At 37.8% G+C, this 20977-nt stretch overlaps 1 protein-coding gene across 1 annotated transcript in view; it reads right to left on the bottom strand.

The window, feature by feature from the left end:
* ACOX3 (acyl-CoA oxidase 3, pristanoyl) overlaps window positions 1-20977 on the bottom strand; it is a 37671-nt gene that overhangs the window by 6368 nt on the left and 10326 nt on the right. The window contains exons 6-14 of the mRNA XM_049797922.1: window positions 20411-20554; window positions 18910-18998; window positions 9293-9389; window positions 8690-8872; window positions 7144-7266; window positions 4988-5108; window positions 4376-4495; window positions 3620-3733; window positions 1899-2014 (exon numbers count right to left, since the gene is read on the bottom strand). Coding sequence (XP_049653879.1) covers window positions 1899-2014; window positions 3620-3733; window positions 4376-4495; window positions 4988-5108; window positions 7144-7266; window positions 8690-8872; window positions 9293-9389; window positions 18910-18998; window positions 20411-20554 — 1107 coding nt within the window. The remainder of the gene's footprint in view (window positions 1-1898; window positions 2015-3619; window positions 3734-4375; window positions 4496-4987; window positions 5109-7143; window positions 7267-8689; window positions 8873-9292; window positions 9390-18909; window positions 18999-20410; window positions 20555-20977) is intronic.

Below are 20977 nucleotides of genomic sequence, written 5' to 3' on the forward strand. Positions count from 1 at the left end.
TACATACTTCGCCTTTGCTGTATCATGGCATATGTCATACCATGAAATAGACTACTGAATGAGAACATTCTAATTGGTGAACAGAAGAGTAATATGAAACCATTGCTGTCGTGGCTGATTTGTTGCAATGCTGTAAACTGGTGTTTGTTTTTAGCCCATTTGTTCAGGTTGTTGGTTTTTTTTCATTTAGAATTAGTTGATCAGTTTTTCTTTTTTTCCTTTTAATATTTGCTTCATCCTTGCATTTAAATCCACTGTGGCATTTACAAAATGCATATTCCAAAGATTACTGTTTCTCTCTTGATAGCTGTTCAGTGGTATATTTATGTCCAAGCTCAGACATAAGTAAGAAGTGCAAAATACACATCTATTCTCTGCAGGTTTAGGGAGGACTTCCCCCTTACTAGATGGACTTTTTTTAGATACGAATGTCAATTCCCTAGTCAGAATGAAATAAGTCTTAACATCGCAAATGAAGCATTAAGAATTACTTCCCTATTCTTCTCTCCTATAATTCTATTTCCTTCTTTGCACTTCTGTGTTACTTCTGTCAAGCTATCCCCAAACCAAAATAACCTAGGGATGAGTTAGGAATCTCTTCCAGATCTGCCATAGCAAGAACAAGTATTATATATTGGTCAGCCACTGGGCTAACAGAAAAGCACTTCTTCATGCCCAGACTTTTAAATCAAATATGTACACATCTTTAAAGCACAGCTTGTAAATAATTTTCAGATGTTTTTGAGGCATGCCATTTAAAATAAAAAATCCTACTGTCCTGAAGATGCATTGTAGGGAGAAAGGAAGACCTAATGACTTAAGGTACATCAGTGCCTATCTCAAAAGCAGTTGTGTGCTAAAGTATCTTTAAATTTTAGCACATTTGAACATAAAAGAGAAGAGAACCTTCACATTTCTGAGCAAACCATTCTAACACACTGACCACAGCACCAGCCTCCCAAGAGCTGGGCAGCTGATAGGCAATCAGACTTTAATTTCTGTCAATTTCCATTCTGAATTTGCTTCTGAAGAACTTCTCTAATAAGCTGCTTCTAGGGTAAAACCAGGAAAGATTTCCTCCACTCTACCAGTGATTTCACACAGACCATCCCCTGGTGAAGCTATGTTGGCTCTTTCTAGGTGCAGAGTTGTATATTCCTTCCGCATGCTTTTAATGAGCTTTGCAGATAAAATGAATGACACTGGTCATCTTCAGGGAACAGATCTCTCTCCTCGGTGACAAATGACAAGTGTTCTTTCCCTGGATGCAAGCCAGTTTTCCTCATGGAGGTAACAGAAGAATTTGGGGAGCTTGGGGATATATACTGAAATTTGGAGTTAAGCCATCCCTAGCTGTTAAAGCTCTCTGGTGAGAGAGTGGCTCTGCTATATGTAGATTGTCAATGTTTCCTTTTCAGGTTCCAATGCTGTCAGTCTGGTATCTTTCATGAGTACTTTGCACTATAGAAATCAGAGATGGAAAAGACCTATTAGGTCATCTAGTTTACCTACCTGCCAGAGCAAGATTCTTTCCTACAGTATGTATTTGGCCACATGCGCAGATGGAGATGTAATAATCAGATGCTGCAGTAGATTTAATAGTAGTAGATTTAGTCTTCAGAAGTTGTGCTATCAAAATTACAGACATCACCCAGCACGTGCCTGCAACTTTTCTGAAGGGAAATATATCCTGGAAAACTTCTGCTGATGGTAACTGACCTCCTGCTACCATGTTCAACACAAGCACATGGACAGGTATTACATTGTATTACTCATTTGACTTGCTGCTTTATGCTTGAGGAAATTGTACTTCATGACACAAGAAGATAAAACTAACAGGATCTGACAAATTTGGATGAAAATAAGTAAATAAAAGAAGTGAGCTGAATAAGTATTACCTGACAGTTGTTTTTTGCCTCAAAATCACTTCGCCCAGACTGCTTCTCCTTGCTCAGCTTTAGGTCACTTTCTCGGAGCAGGTAGCAAACCAGCCATTTATATGCTGCTAAAGGAACTGTGAAAAAGAGAAAATCAAAATTCTTAACATTCACATTTATGATGCAAGAAGTCACATGCAGATTCTACTGCAATCACAGTTTTTGTGACCTGAGATGAAAAGTGAAAGTGTTAATTAATCAATCCATTAACATGACACTTTGCCCATTACTGTAGATGCAATAAATAACATCTGAGTAATAAGATAGTAGGATTATTGTAGCTATACAGCGAAGATGTACCATGCCTGACCGTTTGAACTGACCCCAAGCTAAAAGACAAGGTATATCTGCAGCTCAATTTAGACTTCTGACTTGGATCAATTTTTTTTAGCTTATTGTCTTCCCATATTAAGACTTAGGTCTGCAAGATACTCAGTCTCTTCTCAGAATACAAGAACAGAAGACAGTCCACATTCCATGGAAGCACATGACTTCTAACATTGCAAAGGTGGCTGAATGTGAATGCATTTGAATGACCTGCTTTGTAGATCAGTGCATTATGTTTTTAGAGCAGCCTGGAACTATTAAGGAAAAAAATTGTGAGTGTTCACATGCTGCCTAAATTTAGACACCTAAATTAACAGTCCAGTTTCTAACAGAATGGAACAATAAACAGATTCAGATATTTTTAAAACTGTAGTCTGCTTCAGTAGGTATTACAAGAGAGGAGAGAACATGCGCTTAGGTATCAGTTTGTGCTCGGCTGGATTTCACAAGTTGGAGACATAGAACAAAGAAAGCAAGCAGTTGTTTTGAACTAGTCTTTTTCTTATAAGCCTTTGTGTTTTGAAGTTATTCAGATTTTACCCCATAGCTATTATGATACTATCTCATTTGTTACTATGCATCACTACCTGAAGTTCAGCTTTTTTGCAATTATTTGAGCACCAAAGTGGTTACTGAATTCTAGGAACTAAGTCGACTCCCCCTTACATATTAAGACTGGAGTTTCTTCCCCCAGCATGTTCTCAGTTTCACAGATTCACTTTTGCTCAACGCCCTGTCACTATCTCATTATCTGCTCATTTCTTTGTTAATTCTTGCCTCCGAGGGCCAATTTGGGCTCACAGTGATAGAAAAGTGGGAATGGCATCTAATGTCATACTTGATTTGATTATAGCAGAGCAAGCCAGGAAAACTGCAGGGAATTTTCTTTCACAATTACTCATTTCTCTCTATGCAACCAAAAGCAACTGTCAAAAGCAGACACACTTAAAGCCTTTTCAACATATTTCTAAATCACTTGTACGGTTTTCTAAAATAAGATATTTTAGTGATAAGGTAGTGGCAATCAATGCCCCTTACAACAGTTTCACTTGAAAACAACAATACAGTGGCAAAATAACTAGATTACAAATGCTATTTTAGAGGAACAAAAATGGAAGAAAAATATCTGGTGCTACCCTCCATTCCAGAATTGAGGCTAGAGACAATACGATATATTTTGAAATGCAAACTATGTTCTTAGTAAATTGAAATGCATATAATATAAAGAAAATCAGCAAATAGTAATATGACAAATATCTAGTAAGTAGCCGAGGTTGAATCTCAAATCTCTGGATCCTTTCCTCTGGAAAGGGATTTAAAATTCTAGAATCACTTTAACAACAGCAGAAGGCTACCTGAGGAGTCCATGCAATCTTCAACACTAATGGCTGTGAATTTCCAGCCAAGGATATGATGGTAGTCTTGCAAAACGTTTATTGTTCCAAAAGGGGATTCAAAAGGAGCTTTATCTGAAATACCAAAGAAAATAAAAATTATATCTAAGGAAAGAAATCAGACTCTTTGGAACTAAAAGCCTATTACAAAGCCATGCATACATGTGATAGGCCAGATGCAATTAGGCCAAAATACTTATTTTATTATGGCCTAGTCCAGCTGAATGACTGGTGAATAAATGCTGAAAAACCTGACATCACTGCCTATAAGCCCCATAAGATTCAACTTCTATTGCTGAGTTTTCCAGATCTGTAAGATGCTGGTGAAACTCACTGCTAGAAAACTGAAACAAAATCTAGAGAACTGCAAAATGTACTGATGGATATTGCTACTAAATTAGGCAATATGAACTGTTTTAAGTACAATGAGCAGAGGGTACCCAGACTTACAATAACTTTAGGAATAGTTCCACTGAACTAAACTGCACTTCTCAGGAAGAAGGTACTTCTCAGGGAGCAAGACTTAAGGGGAAGAATATTTCTTCCAGCAAATATCTGTGTATTGTGAATGTATCATGTGATGGAGTCTGTAGCACATTATTTATGCTCTACAAAATGATTAGATGACTGTCAATTGCTTTCCGTATGAAATTACCCCCTAATTCCATTAGCTACACACTGTTGGGTCTAGCATAGGATTCCACAATGAAACCTTACCTCTTATGCAATTCATCCAGCTCATTAGGTAGCTGCTGGTTTGCTGAAGCAGGACATTGTTATCTCCCTCATATGTGCAGTTTGGATCATTGTCATTTCGGATTTCACCCAGACGATTCACTTAATAAGAACAAGTGCACAATTTAATATATTGCAATGTATTAATGGAAGCTAAGAGAGATTAAATAATTATTTTGTGACAAAATGCACGAGAATTGTCTGTTCCCATATGTATAGCTATTGTCACCAGCAGACGAACTTGAAAGTTCACTGTTTAGCTTGTGAAAATGAATATACTGGAAAGACTTTAGAAAAGTGTAGCATTCATCTTACAAGGGCAATTTTAATCTATAAAGTCTGAATCTTTATTTTTGGAACTGAGACTGAATCACATGTACAGTCTGTCCAAATGCTGGTGCAGATGCCGCATGGGTTTAAGGTTGTTTTTTTTTGTACCAGGTATGAAATGAACCTTAAAAATACGGATATGAAGAAAAAACCCTTTCTAAATACATTGCTAAAATTCAGACACTATGACACAACAACAGTCAAAGAATACACCAACATAACTGTTGTCTTTCTGATCAGTGTATGTAGCAGTCTGTAACTTACTGGCAAGGTAACCATGTCCTCCACAAGCTTCTCGGCACTCCTGGGCTGCCTGCTGAGCAGTCCAAGAAGACAGTGGTTTGCTGGCAGCAGATAAGGCATGAATCTCACGTCCCATATCAGCCTTTGTAAGAAACAAGTTACAAGTGAGTAATAACTTTTACACAAAGTAAGTTTGTGACCAGTTAAAGCCATAGCTATGTGTACTGCTTTATAATGAAGAATAACTAGCAATACACACATAAAATTTTCTGAGATCTGTGTAAGGGCAGAGCATATTTTTTGCAACTACAAAAAGCCCTGCCACAACTGAAAAACCTTCAGCACTAAATTTCTTATATGGGTGTCCTGGGTTCAGCTGGGATAGAGTTAATTTTTACAGGAACCTGGGAGGTGGGGGCATAGCTGGGGCAGCTGACCTGAACTAGCCAAGGAGCTATTCCATACCATGTGCCATCATGCTCAGTATATAAATGGGGAGCGGGTCGGGGATGGTCTCTGTTTTCGGTGGGGAAGTGGCGGAGCGTCGGGTCCTGGGTGGTGAGCAGTTGCACTGTGCATCACTCTTTTTGTATACTTTTTCATTAGTGCTGTTGTTGTTGTTGTAATCTCTTTGTGTTTGTCCCAGTAAACTGCCTTTACCTCAACCCTCGAGGTTCCAGTTTCTTCTTCTTTTCTCTCCTCCGTCTCCTCCCCATCCCACCGGAGGGGGGCGGAGGAGTGATCGAGTGGCTGCGTGGTCCTTTGTTACCGGCCAGGCTGAAACCACGACAATGGGACAGCAATAATTTTTGCCAGGTAATGGACACATGGGTACACCTTAACTCAGATGTGCCAGCTGAGATTACATTGCATGGGATAGTCCACTGCTTGCCAACCTTTTCCTCCCAAAGATGGAGACACAGGTGGTTGAAGGTGGCATGCCCAGAGAAAGCTTCTATCCCCTCTGTGAAATAAGCAATCCCTATCTCCCCAGTCAGCAGGGGGATATTTATAACATTTACTTCTTTACATGGCTTTCACTGATCTTTCAATCATCAACTTTGCAAAGAGTAGGAAAACTCAAATATAGCCCCTCAATTTCCACAGAACCACAGTAGCCTGCATTTACACTAACTCTGTTGGCTCTCCTTTGAAAATGTGTTTGGAATTCCAGTGTCTGGAGATAGTACATTGATACTACCAAAGCTTGTTTAAGAGTAACTCCCTGGTTGTTTTTTTTTTTGTTTGTTTTTTTTCTTTAGAACTCCTGTAGAACAAAAGGAATTCATAAGGATTACATTCTTAACACTGTCAACTACCAGATTTTTTTCTATCACAATTTTTTTTTTCTGATAGCCACCATTTTGCCTAAGATTAGCAACTGCACTGGAGACCTCCAGAGACAAAATATCAGATAAAAAAAATCAAACAGATTCTTCTGTCGTTTCTGCAAAGAGGAGAAATTAGACTACCCAGACATTAGTAGACAAATCTTTTATAAGCTTTATTTTAGCTGAAAAAAGCCTGAGTGTTTAAGTGAGATCTGAGCAATACACAGCCAGTGTGTAGGCCCTAACAATTAATATTGTAAAAATTTTATAAATAAATAAAATTCATATGCTATAGAAAAATCATACTGCAGTTATTTTGGTTGAGAATCAGTCCTTGCACACAAACTGACAGATCAGACTATTTCCTCTGTAAAGGGGTGACTTCCAATGGTCTGACTATGGATGACTTAACTTTTTCTCCAAAAATATTTATCCTAATGCATGAATATGAATTGCAAACTCAAGCCAGACTCACAGAGTCTGAGCAGGAATTAAGAATAGTATCATTTCAGAAAGTCTTTGATATGTGCCCCCTGCAGTATCATTTACAACAGTTATAAGCTGAATTTGCATTATCATCATATATTTATGATAAACAATTCTGCAAGGGAATGTAACCTTAAATCCCACAGAAATCAATAAAACATTAACCAATCCATCAAAACAAATTTAGATGCTTTTCTGAATGCTACTTTAATCATTACTTTCTATGTCCCATATTTCTGAGACATTGCCCTAGCATTCTTGATTGTAAGATACTAAGACTTCTAAGTAGGTCCTTCATTTAACAATTTCTAGTTTATTATATTAAGAACTCAGTGAAGAAGTAATGTGTAAATACCTCACCTGTCTCTGGCTCCTTTGCTTTGTCAATAAGCCTGCATAAAATTCAACAAAGTTCTCAAACAGGGATTTGGAGAAATAATCTAAGGCATATGCGGCAGCCAGATAAGGAAGAAGACGCCATTGCTAGAATACAAATTAAATAGATTTGATTGCAAATTTTTACATACTTTTTCTAGCTATATCTATGCAACTATCTTATAATTCTGAACCAACCCATATTTTTTACTTTGTTCAAATTGGAAAACTGTTTTATGGAGACGAGAACTTAACAATAACCATCTATAAACATAATTAAGTGCAACTACACACAAGTTACAGTTATGTTATTCTAGTTCATGCATTTTATGAATTTGTATTAAACATTCTGTTAAACCAGTGCAAAAGTTCACTGAAGCTTTGGGGACTAACGACCTATTTTTGCCCTGTGCTTACACACAATGTCTGCCATGCTGGGGCCAGTCATGATTCATGTGTTTCTTCAGTACCAACATGACAGAGGCTGTAACTATTTCACTTGCTCGTTCATTGCTGAATGTACCTTAGTACTGGTTGTATCCTGTGGAAAAAAAACAGGGCTAGGAAGTAGAGAAAAAAGCATCTTTCCTGCTCCATGCAACTTGGAGCCCATGAAGGAAAAGAGAAAGTGCTTGAGGAAGCTTTTGTGGTACAGCAAGAAGGGAATGAGAGGTTCAGCAAGCAGAGCCCACAGAACAAGTCAAAACTGAGAAAAAATTGAGAGACTTGAATAGTGGGAAGCAAACCCTGGCTCATTCAGAAGAGGTGGAACGAAGGCAGCATTTGCCAGTTTGTAGAAACCCAGGAAATATTCCAAAGTTGCAAGACTAAGTGCAAACCTGGAAAAAACTAGCCACTTTGCAAGGACAAACTGGGCAGGTTTGTTTTCAGCACTTCTTATACACTAACATTTCTCATTCAGCACTTCTTATACACTAACCTTTCTCATTCAGCAGATCTGAGTTTTCTCTATTTCCCAGCTACCCTACATACTTTTGTTCTATTTTGTCAGAGAAAAAGGTGTTTTTCACCTGCATAATCTGCAGAAAATCATTGGTTATATTCCTCTTGAAAATAGTGCTAGCTTGAGACTTCATCACAATGAATGTCATTGATTTCTATCTTTTAAAGGATAAAGGCTAAAAAAAGGAAAATTAACACAGCAGCAAAAGAGGTACCGACATTTTTAAACAAATGCTAGTTGCTACATCTGCAGTAGCTTCACATGTGTACAGAAGACAGTCTTTCTCTGAAAAGGTTACCATTTTAGAAGACAAATGTTTCTAAGTACTTCAGAGAAACAGGAGTATTTTGGGTTTTGCTATTCCAAGAAATTATGTCAAAAGCCTGATCATGCCAGGAGAAGATCTTGAGTTGGAATGAACCCCCCCACCTGCACTAGAATGACACTTCAGATGACATAGACAACTTTAATTTCCCTAACTTCAGTGTTGCTATTTTGATCTGTGGTAGCTCTGAATCTGCGTTTCATTACACAAAAGTCTGTAGATGTGAATTCCAAAGTATTTACCTGTGTTTGGTACTCAAGAACAGGTATTTCTTCATCATCAGTTGGTCCAAACTGGCAGCGAGCTGCTGAGAAGCGAATGGCTATTGATAAGGCAAGCTTTAAATTGGTCGTGGAAAGTGCCGTGATCAGAATTCTACCAGTGGACAAGGATCCCAGGGCTGCACTAAAACGCTCTTTAACATCCTGAATGAATAAAAGGCACAGACTGAATTGTGAGGCTAACATTTCCTTTACATCCCCTGTAAAGATACCACCCTGATAGGATGATCAGAAGCCCAGAGGATTGGCCAATTTTGTTTCTCCACACATTCAGATAAGGAGGTCAGGCAAGACTTAAAGTAGTTTCTGTAAACTACTTTGGGATCAGTGGAGTAGCACAAAGAGCAGGAAGTCAGTAAAATCAGTAAGGTGAGCTGAGACATCTCTGAAAGGCAATTAAAAAAACAGCATTCTGACTATCTCACGTGAAATCGTCAATAGCCTTATTTAAGTCGAGGTATCTAGTACTTCCCAACATGAGAGGCACATGCTCTATCTCTTAACCTGCTTATACCTTTGTATATTTAATGAACTGTATTAATGAAACAAAACCTTGATTCATACCTTGATTGAACTTGAGTACTTCCCCTCAGCTGTGACATCTCCAGCTATATTCAGTATGTTTTCTTTAGGTATCCTGACATTGTGGAATGTGGCAAATCTGTTTAAACAAACACAAAGGCAATGTAAAATCTACCCTGACACAGTCTGATGTGTCTACGTTACAGAAGAAAGATCACAACAAAGACACAATTACACAATGATCTCAGGCGTACCAGTGAACTGAAAACAGTGCCCATCAAGCCAGGTAGGTAATTTTAGGAGAGTATGCCTGGGAGAACAGAGGCTTTCAGATTCAGAGCAGCAGAGGAAATTCAAGATGGGAAATTATTTGTTATAACTCTTGAGTTTGTTTTTTTTAAAAAAACCCCATGATGCTTACAAAACCAAAACAAACACCTCATTGGCGCTAAGAGATCGTTTCAGCAGCTTCATAAGTAGAGAGGTAAACAACTAATAGAAGGATTAGCAATGTATTCTGTTTGAGAGGAGGGACAGGTAAACTTACTTGTTAGAGACCTTATACAGAGGCAGTTTGTCAGACACTTTCACCAACAACCCAGAAACCTGAACTGAATTCTCAGTCTGCAGGAGTTTAGTTAAGTTACTTAGCTTGCTATCTCAGCTATTGAAAAGCTTGGGAAGAGGAACAACTTCCATCTCCCGCTTAGAAGCTGACTGGACCATTCTGACTCCTAGTAATTCCCTGCCACAAACAATTCTGCTGAACCATGTGCTTTACTGAGTGTTGTTCAGTCCAGACTGGAGACTGCTTTGGAATAGAGACACCGTATATTTTTATGAGTCGAAAATATAGATCTGTGAGGATTATTCATGTTATTGCAATACAAATGAGGACATAGCTGAAATAGTGCCCTGAGAAGGAACTGACTGGAGAAATTTTCTTTGTTTAAACTCAGACTAGGATTTCTGTTCCCTGGAATGTGGCATCTTGAAAAGGAAGAGCAAGATAACCACAATCTGAATTGTGGTGCCCTAGCAGCAATAAAGAAGGAAGTTGTTAGAATAGGCAGAATATCCTGAGTATTCATATTCGTCAGGAAGAAAGTGTATGAACTGCTTCACCCAAATGGGCAATACAACTTGGCAAAATAGCAGTAATATCAGCTCCACTCACGAATATCTCAGTATCTAATAGCACTTGAAAAGCTGTATTTGTAATCAAAGCAAATTCCTTTTTCCTGCCAATACTGGCTGATCTATTTAATAAGGCTCATGAGAGCCAGGTCTTTCACATTAATAAATTACATAAGGGCTGCATTGCTGCATGTGCTTTAAAATTACGAGTTGTTTCCAGGGAAACATATCTGCATACTGAATTTATTCAGCCTTAGAGATACACGGTATTTTCGGACATAGCCACAGAGAACAGCATGCTATCCTGACCAAGAACCAGCTGCTTACTGGCTTGAACGATGCTAAAAAGTGCTTTATTAAGTGCCAGCTTCAGTGAGACAATGCTACTTTGCAAGAGAAGCAAATTCAGAATTTCCAAAAATCTGATTTCCATCTTTGTTAGTATTTTTTTCGCATCACTGAAAATAAAAAATTTCATTTGAAAAAGATCTTTTTGGTTAAATTCACATTCTCTGCTCCCTATATCCCAAATAAAATCCATCACAAATAAAACTGTATAGAAACTCCAATATTTTTAAGCAATAGCATGCATGTTAGACAGAACTTGAGCTGTTTAATTATTATTGCTCATTACTTTAATTACAGGGGAGTGTGTGGCAAGGTTTAGGTCCCTGGTTCAGCACTCTCTTTTCTTAGTTATGGTACATCCGTAGAACTACAAGTTGCTTCCTCCTAGGAGCTTACAATCCAAGCATAAGGCAAGAAGCTACAAACGTGTTCAAACAAATGGTGAGGCAGACACTAACTACTGAAGAATACTTTATTGATATGATACCTGCCAGTCACAGCACACTGGCAGCTAAGCATTGGCATTTTTTAGAAGCTGTTAGAGCAAATGAGAATTTTGAGGAATCTAGGTGATGAAGGTAAAGGAAGCTTCATGGGTATTTATAAAGGATCCCTCCCAAGTAGTAAAAGATGCATGGAAGAAAGCAATGAAATATTATTTTAAAAAGCTATTGCATGGGTGATAAAAACTGGAATCATAAACCAGACTAAAGGAAGAGCTGATGTAACAGAGAGATGACACAATCTTTGGGGCACAAATTCGGAAGAAATTTCAAAGCGCTCCAGCTCTTGGGTCTTCTCTTTGCAAATACATATTTGAGGCACGTTTAGTCTTGTGTGTAATGAACAGCAAGATTCGTGGTAGTAATGACAACGAACAAGATGGCAAATTGTCCTTTTGTGTTTTACACTGTAGTGATTAGTTCAATTCATTTGCAAAGCTGTGCAGTTGTAGAAAATTATTTATATTGATAGATTCTTGAAAATCTAGAGTTCATAAAAAGCTAATTCAAATCTACTAATATATAAATCTATTTACTAATAACCTACTTTTAGGAAATTCAAGTCTACTAATATTGAACATGAGACAGATGTGTGCCAAGCTAAACAGCTCCCAGAATGATCTAAACAGTTTTACCCACTTTCACCTATTGTGATACAATCCCAAATAGTTAAATCTAGAGGAATTCTTTTGTTGGAAAGAGCAAAAACTCATATAGAAAGTTTTATTATATCTGTCCGACATAAATATAATCTAGCTAATTCTGTACCACATAAGAGATTACTTACAATTATTTTGATTAAAACCCACTTATATACCCTTCTTATAACTTTTTTCACAGCTAGTGAACCAAAATGCTATATTTCCAATCATTATATAACAACCTATTTTCTTAAGATGAAAAAGTTCAAATAACAGTTTTTGAAAGTTTAGATTTTTTCCTTGATATTGTCCATTACAGTACATGATTTCCTTTTTCTGTAAGCTGCTATCAAAATAGACACGTGTAAGATGGCAAAAACTTTAAGAAGTAAAACAGAGAGACAGAACTAGCAATTAAAAAAATCACACAGAAAATTCCCATGTGTAAAGAAATAAGATATATTGCCTAGAAGCACCAGTGTTGAAAGTAAAAGCAGAACCTTACAGGACCTGGGAGTTAGGCGACCTTGTAAGATCATTGCCAACTGCTGTTACGCTCCTTCTCCAAGAACGTTGCTATTTGAAAATGTTAGACTGGCCAATTTGAACTTGAGATTGGAACATATTAAAAATAAATAGTAAGATTTAATGAAGTCAATGATCGCCTTTCTAATGGTTACTAGCCTAGAAAGCACAGTGAATAGACATGGACCACATCTGTCAACGCACTTAGGGAAAAAATCTTAAAGAATTGAAAAAATATCTTAGAATAATGGAACTGTATACAGAGTCATGGGGATATCATGTACCAGCAAGTTTGGAAAATGGCTAAATTTCACACGGTGATGACAAGACCATAGGTTTGAAAGCCACCCTACTAGGGCCTCTTCTGCATAGCAAATACTGTGACTGAGATTAAGACCTCTGAGCAAGACAGACAGATAGCTGTCACTTTAAATTTTTATCTATAGCAATGTGCAATTCTTCATTATTTAGCTCACAGGTAAAAAAAAAAAGTATCAAATAGATTTCTACCTAGATTAGCTGAGCAGAGTGAAGCTTTATTCCAATAGTAGCATTCTTGTTTAGGTTCTTTGGCCAGTAGTTTAGGGAACAATTCAAGCAAAGTTAATCGTACTGACTTTAAATCATGCAATAGTAATTCATCTGGTGTGCAGTAATGCTGATAAAAAAGGAGCAGCTGGAAAAGCTATGAGCTCCTTTTGCCAGTACTAAATTAATAAGCTGTTACCTATAGTACAAATAGCTCAAACATGCTTTGGTGAATTTCAGACTCACTAAAATGCCTTTCCTGCCAGCTTTTGTTATTGACTATGTTAGAGATGGTGCAGTGACATTTCCTTCAATTCTTTCAGCCAGAAACAGAAAGCAGGTGAATGGTATTGGAAGGCTGTAAGTCAAGTGATCTCACGGTTGTTTATGGGATACAGTAAACCTTGGGAAGAATAACACTTCAGAGGTTTTGTGAAAAACTTGCAGAAGGAAAGAAAACAGCCACATATTCCAGACTGAAACTCACAGAAAGGTTAGAGTTGAGGATAGAGTTGAGTTACAGAGAAGCTGGGGAAAACTGCAAGGCAATATTTTAGCTCTAGTTTCTACAATCAAGGCTCTAATCTAAGAATGCAGCTCTATAACAGTAATGCTCAATAGCAATGATAAAATAACATAGCATTTTATAGGCCTCCTAACCCTATCTTAATGGACTTCATTGACACACAAAGACCCACTCACCCTAAAGTTCTCATAGTCTAAGTGCCAGTCTTGCAAGGAGTTCTGGATGTGCAGACTCCTGCAACTCTTGAGAGCTGACAGAACTCTGCTAAGGAAGAATAAAGGTTGTTTGAAGTTCACTGCAGATGCGTGCGAGGCTATATTTCTGTGGGTGATAAAACAAATGCGTGACCAGATCCGAATCTGCCTTTCCCTGTTACCACCATCAAGTCCCTGTCAGTGTGAACTGGCTGTGGCTACAGTTTTGACATATATGAGTGACAAAAATGAGGGGATAAGACAGCACTCTTCAGCAATATGACTACATCTTAGCAAGGTGCACAGCACTGTACATACCCATGTAGTGTCTAACCTTGATTGTAGAAACTAAGTGGACAGGGCAAAACAGGGAAATACCAATGATTCCACTGCAAAAATCACTGTTTTGACTTAAATTGCAAATATGCAAGATGTGTCTTGCAAAATATTTGGTTTAACTGTAAAAGTGGCACTGTTCACAACACTTGAAGTATTGATGGTACTGTATTCAGATAATCTAAGTACAGGTACAGGCATTTTTAACATTTATTTTTATTTTACAGCTGATTCATTACTATTGCAATTGTTTGTGACTTTGGTCAGAGGCTGCAAGACAATAAAAACATTAAACAAGCATAAGCTTGTTTAGTTGAGAAGCAGGACTGATTTCTACACTCGGCTTTCTTATTCACATCCGTGTACTGCCCCTTTCCCTGTACCGGAACAGTCTCTTCTGTGGCCTTGCAATGAACCAGACCTGACAAATGATCTGGTTGAAGACAGCCAAATTTTTTTGTTGGATTAGTTTTCAGGCAGTTCCAGTTCCCTAGCTGAGTTCCCTACACATCTCCATAAACATTTGTCCCAGTACAAAGAAAAAGACAGTGTGGGAGTAGAAGCAAACAATGAAAGAAGCCGAGTATGGAAATTATCTTCACCAAACTACTGCTTCAGATTGTAAGATGAAGCTCCAAAGACTATTTAGGTTTCAACCATGTATTACAGCTCCTATCTTCCTACTGAAATAACTGCAACCATCGCAAAATCTAAGTAAGAGTTAAGAGGATAAACTAGGAGACAAAAACACTTTGAAGGACTAGACTTTCATTTGTCTGCTCTTAAACTAGCAGTAGCAGAATCTTAATGTATTATTGGCACTGATACTCAAATAGTAACAAAGAAAAAGCATATGAATTAATCATTTAAAAGTAATCTGTAAAGGCTTGCATGTTGTGTGATGGATGCCATCTTCACCAATACACAAGGAATTGTACTGAGGGCTTTCAGAACCTGCAATCTCTTTCCAGGAGGGATTCTTTTATACCATTTATCGCTTTTCTGTCCAATAAATCCCCTTTACCCATTTCCCCTTGGGTGTTTTGTTTCGTCTTCAGTATCCAGAAAACTGACTCTGGCCTCAGTTATTGCTGAATGTCTTAGCATGTTGTATGTGTGGAGAGATTGATCACATTTTAATTGTACATGAAAGGTTGTTAAACAGCTAATAAAAACCTCCAGTTTTCCAAAGTCCATCATTATAATTAGATACATTTAACAATTCTTCTTCCCCCAGAAAGACCCTTTTCCCCCCTCCAAAGAATTCAGTTAAAATAAATAGCTTTCTGTCTGGCAGTGGTTTGCTGTGTCTTTGATAGCTTCATCTCACTAGTTCTTTCCTTATCATAGGTTTTGTCTGCTCAACAAACTGTATACACGTTATCAGTGGATACAGCTGAATGAGCTCAGAATATGTTTACAAAGACAGGCGTGTTAAGCACCACTTCAGAAACACAATTATAACTGATTTTCAAACTCTTCCCCATGCAGATTCATTTGGGCATCATTTCTATTTCTGAGTGGGGAAAGCAGCAATTTGCTGCTAGTTACAACTTGACATGAAATTGGTTCATCACTGATTCAGCGGCAATCATTTACTGACGTGCACTGCAGTAATGGGTAATTTTGGTAATGTTACATTGGCCAGGGTAGGAAAAAAAACCAACCAACAAAGGGAAGAAACTGAAATGCACATCAGCACTTACCCAAGCTCTCGCTTTATGTCCCTCCTTTTATGCCTGCCATGAATCTTATTGAAAAGCCCCTGGATCCCAAATACCCAGAGTTTTTTCAGTCATCCTTTTTTTCCTCAGCTACTTCCATTTTGGGACCTCAGTGAACAGCATATTTCAAAGACTGCCAGAGCACTAGCAACAGGTGGACAGTTTTATATTATAAAAATAAGGACTGAAGCACTTGCATCCCCTGGTGGCAGTCTGATTTATTGCTTGGTAACAAAACGCAAAACCAGTCTAAACTCTCCATAAGAAAAACTGGAGTTCTATTTTTAACCATTTATCTATTGATTAGACAAACTGTTGTAAATGGCAGAGAAAGAAAAATATTTGAAAATATTTTAAAGTGATTTTGTCTCTTTTTGTCAGGGTAGGTGAAGTTACAAAGACTTGCAAAACCCATGTGATTTTTGGACATTCCAATTACAAAGCTATGAGAATTATTTGGAAAGACAGAAGGAGCAGGCTAGTCAATTGGATTTACACTGCAAAAATTCCCACATTACTTCTAAAATTCTTTCTGTTACTGAAAACATTACACTCTGTATTAGCAGGAAACCAGCCTTCAGCCAAACGACCCAAGAGATTTATTGTTTTCCAAAGCCAGATGGGACAACTACAATCACCTACTCTGTTCTCTTACATAGCATAAATCAATGGCATTTTCCAATGAAGGTCTGGAATTTCTTTCCCATGTCCCTCAAAAGTGTTCAGGAGCTTAACTCTCTGTACCCATATTGCAAGTTAGTAACATAAACTTCTTGAAGTACAGGAACAAAATCTGGTATCTCTGCCAGAGATGTCACACTCTGATCTTCACTCTATTTACCCTGAGTGTAACTACATGGAAATATACCTGATATACTAAATGTGTATGGTAGCTGAACCAGACTTCACACATACATTCAAAAAACTGGCAAAGCATGCAGCAGAGACTAACACTTGTAGTGACAGCACAATGGAATATTTTCTCATCACTACATACAACAGGCTTCTATACGGCAGGCTGTGCTTTCTCTGGGATAAACTAGGATATAAGATTACTAAACCACTTAGGAGAACACCTTGACAAGGCAGTCCAGTGAAATGTCTCCCTATTAATCTTGGCATTTTGCAGATCATGCAACCAGCAGTGCATTTTCTAGAGTGGCACAGCTTTTCATCTCTGCAAGCAAATGCAGAGCTATGAAGCTACTACCTCTCCAGTCCCCATTCAGGCCTTTGTGCACCTCTGAGAGGCAACGTGTACAAATCCTGACATTTTTGACAGCTCAGTGTGAGCAGGAAGGTTGCAAAATAAAAACTAGTTCTTTTGAACCATGTTGGCATCTAGCATCAGACCTCTCCAAAGAAAATAGCTGAGGTAGATCATGAACACAGGCTCCTAAAGTTTTCAGCTGAATGAAGGGTATCTATTGGTAACCTTGGGCTCCCTCATCCCTCTATCTTAATCTGCGGTTGCTGTCTTAAATGGACTGTCTTAATCGATACTTAAGAGATCTAGATACTTGACTGGGACTCCTCAGGCACCGCTGTTAGCAGAAAATAATAATATTTTTTTAAAGCAGCATATACAAAATAAAGAGAAACATTAGAATGCCCTACGATTGCTTTAAATGACATATGATGTAACTAAGATAAGGGACTCCATCTGGCATTAAGATAGGAAGTCATCGGTATCTCTTATTTACAGGGTATTACCTGAATTATCATTTCAGATTATTCAGTTATTATTGATATTTTAAGAAATGCTCTATTTTTTCCCCACAGATCAACGGTTAAATAGATTTTAAAGTTACATGCATTTTTATGTTATGTGACAAGCACACTCTTCTCCTTCCTTGCGTTGCACATGAAACTGTGCTGCAAATTAAGAATGAACAGCAGAATTTGAACATTTCTACAGGAATATGAAGCTGAATTACATTTAGATTACTCAGGCCCATGTTGCTGTGCCATCTGGTGGCTATTAGTCCATAATGCAGATGCAGGCAAAAATACCAATACCCCAACCTCCTTCTTTTCCATGCCTTTTCTAACATTTTTTCCTCTGTAAAACTTAATTTTCTATATGTTTTTTTTTCTTTATTTCATCTGTGTCTTCAGGCAACAGAGATTCAATAAGAATGAGCTACATAAACACCAGTGCTGTTTTTGCCACTACAGATTATTTGGGATATCAGGAGAAGACTGGTACAGAAAACAAACTACAGAAGACCTATGACCTTCTGGAAAGCCAGTCAAAGCGACTACATTTCAAAGCAGGATACCTTAGGATGCTACTTTGTTTACTGCAATGGCATGTTACGAATGACAACACATACGTCTGTAATGAACTGAATCAACAGAAAGAGGTAAATTTGAGGCATAAAGAAGTGACCTCACCACACTCCCCCTTTACTGTTTTAGATCTCTTTCTTTACACAGATATAATAATGTAACTAATGTAACTAACACAGAGGTTTAAATAATTATTTTTACATAATGGCTGTTTTAATGCAGAAATCTACTTCAATTTCCTCACTGTCTCTCCTTGACATCAGATACCTTTGGTTAGTAAAGTGGAGACACAGTAAGGCCACTGAAGTCCGTAACTCCGCAATCGAGCTCAGGTACTTTTTTATTTCAACTGTACACAGAGAATACAGAAAAAATAACTAATCGTCTCCTTTTCTCCTGCAGTGAACAGAATTAGTCCAGAAATCCCATGGTTTAAATAAGATAGATACCTAGTTTCTCTGCTGGGTCTCATTAATCTTACATCTTTACTAACAATAAACCTTGTGGGCTGGAAATTGACAGACAACATAATTAAGGGCTTACACCCAGATGGGTGGAGAGGCTGATTAAGTTCTTTACTCAGAACTTAATGGATGTTGGTGGTTTTTTTCATTATTATTGTTGCAGAGCTTATGACTGCAGGAAAGCTTGAGGATAGTCACAGAGTATTAGTGGCACTTCATATTCTAAAAAGTGAGAGAAGCAGAAAGACTACAGTTGTTCAGATAGAAAATACTGAAATTCAAGATTTTTCAATCTGTGGTTTTTTTTTTTAGAAATACCAACAACTTAAAACTACTAGCGAATACCTCAGAAGTAAAGACAGAACTAACACAGAAAGATATTTGCACCACTACAGTGTGATATAATCTAGAATGTTTCCTCCTTTAAATGGATTGACTTACCCATTATCTAACCCATTCTGCCCAAGTTTCTTTCCTATGTCACCTACCATCACACCTGGCACTGGCAGGAGAGTTTTTGTATCTCGAATCTGCACAGAAGTGGAATGAAACATTATTTCAGTTGTGGAACAATGAAAGTTATTGATTTAACTTTTCAAACAGTGAAAACATTCCCAAAATATTCTGTATTCTGTTATTAATGCTTGTCGTGGTTTAAGCCCAGACAGCAACTAAGCCCCATGCAGCTGCTCACTCACTCCCCGCCCCCAGTTGGATGGGGGAAGAGAATCTAAAGGAAAAAGGTAAAACTCAGGGGCTGAGATAAGAACAGTTTAATAGAACAGAAAGGAAGAAACAAATAATGACAATAACAATAATGAAATGATTGGAATATACAAAACAAGTGATGCACAATGCAATTGCTCACCACTTGCTGACCGATGCCTGGCTAGTGATCCCCCCCAGGCCAACTCCCCCCAGATTATATACTGGGCATGACATCACATGTTATGGAATACCCCTTTGGCCAGGTTGGGTCAGCTGTCCTGGTTGTGTCCCCTCCCAACCTCTTGTGCCCTTCCAGCCTTCTTGTTGCCTGGGCATGAGAAGCTGAAAAATCCTTGGCTTAGTCTAAACACTACTTAGTAACCACTGAAAACATCAGTGTGTTATCAACATTCTTGTCATACTGAATCCAAACCATAACACTGTACCAGCTACTAGAAAGAAAATTAACCCTATCCCAGCTGAAACCAGGACAATGCTAAAGAAAGCACTTTGTTTTTTTCAACAACATAATCCCGGATCTAACTTGTACCTTCGTATCCTCTCATTCAGGACATAGATCCCTTAATGAAAATTACTTTGGCAATATGACGCTAATTACATCACTGTGTTAAATATGCATTAACAATGATGACTAGCATTGAAACATTCTTCAGGTGTACACAGACATAGTAAGAATCAATGGAATTTTTATGTAACAATTGGCTTTGAGATATTCCCCAATTTTGTAATAAATTCTGTTCAGTCTGCAACTAGTTCATTTTACTATATATAACTTCTCTACTGCATTGCCATATTTTCTGATGCCTTTAATCTTAAACTGATCTCTGTGGTAGAAGCTTGAAGATTTCATGCAGATCGGCCTGCAGCACTGGCAGACATAAATCATCTTAAACCTCAACCAAAACTTTCAGGACTTCATATAGCATAGGTTAGTTCTAACTATATAGGTAGCATGATAATCTGAAGGCTTTTCAGCTCTTTGGTATTTTTCAGAAATTTTTGCAGAAAACTGACAGTATAAAACTGGCTGTACAACCATCACAAAATCTGTGAACATTTAAAAACAGTACACTTGTTACAGTTGCAATAAATGTGGAAAGCGTTAATTAAAGAATCTGCTGGTCAGATATACTCAACAGCATAACATTAAGTCTTTAATTTGAACCCACTCTCCCCAAAAGGAAAAAAAAGATAAGCGGTATTTCCACTCTACCTGTACAATAAAGGAATGTAATCCTTGGCACTGTCCGTCAGGAGTATAGAGCTGGGCGTACACAACTGCATGAGTGGCATGTTTCCCCATATTACCAACCCAGAACTTTGCGGCTTCAAAGTCAGGAGTATTGATGATAAATTCCTGTATTCAGCAAAAGAAAGGAGCAAATTATATAAATCATAAAAATGAACACATGGCTTTTTTTTTTTTTTTCATGACCATGGTAATGTTCTGAAAACATTAACTGCCAGGGTTTCATTCTATACTCCACTCCAACAGCTGAGATCTCTCTTATTGTGTTCAACTTTGGAGAGAATACACGTAGCTAGGAAAAATTTAGAGCTGAAAAAGTTCATTACTTCACTGTAAAGCCTGAAATTCAGCCTTTTAATTGCTCATATAAGCAGTTAAAAAAAGTAAAGCAAAGTGATGGACTCAGAAGCATTTCCTAGATCTTAGGTTAAGCTGAGCTGTGAGTCCACATGACAGACTGCAAGGGCTGTTTCAGCTGTGAGGGCTGAATTCTATGCAGCAACCACCTCCTTCTTACATGGTTTTGTATGG

This window comes from Accipiter gentilis, chromosome 3 (assembly GCF_929443795.1).
Source record: "Accipiter gentilis chromosome 3, bAccGen1.1, whole genome shotgun sequence".
Taxonomy (NCBI): domain Eukaryota; kingdom Metazoa; phylum Chordata; class Aves; order Accipitriformes; family Accipitridae; genus Astur; species Astur gentilis.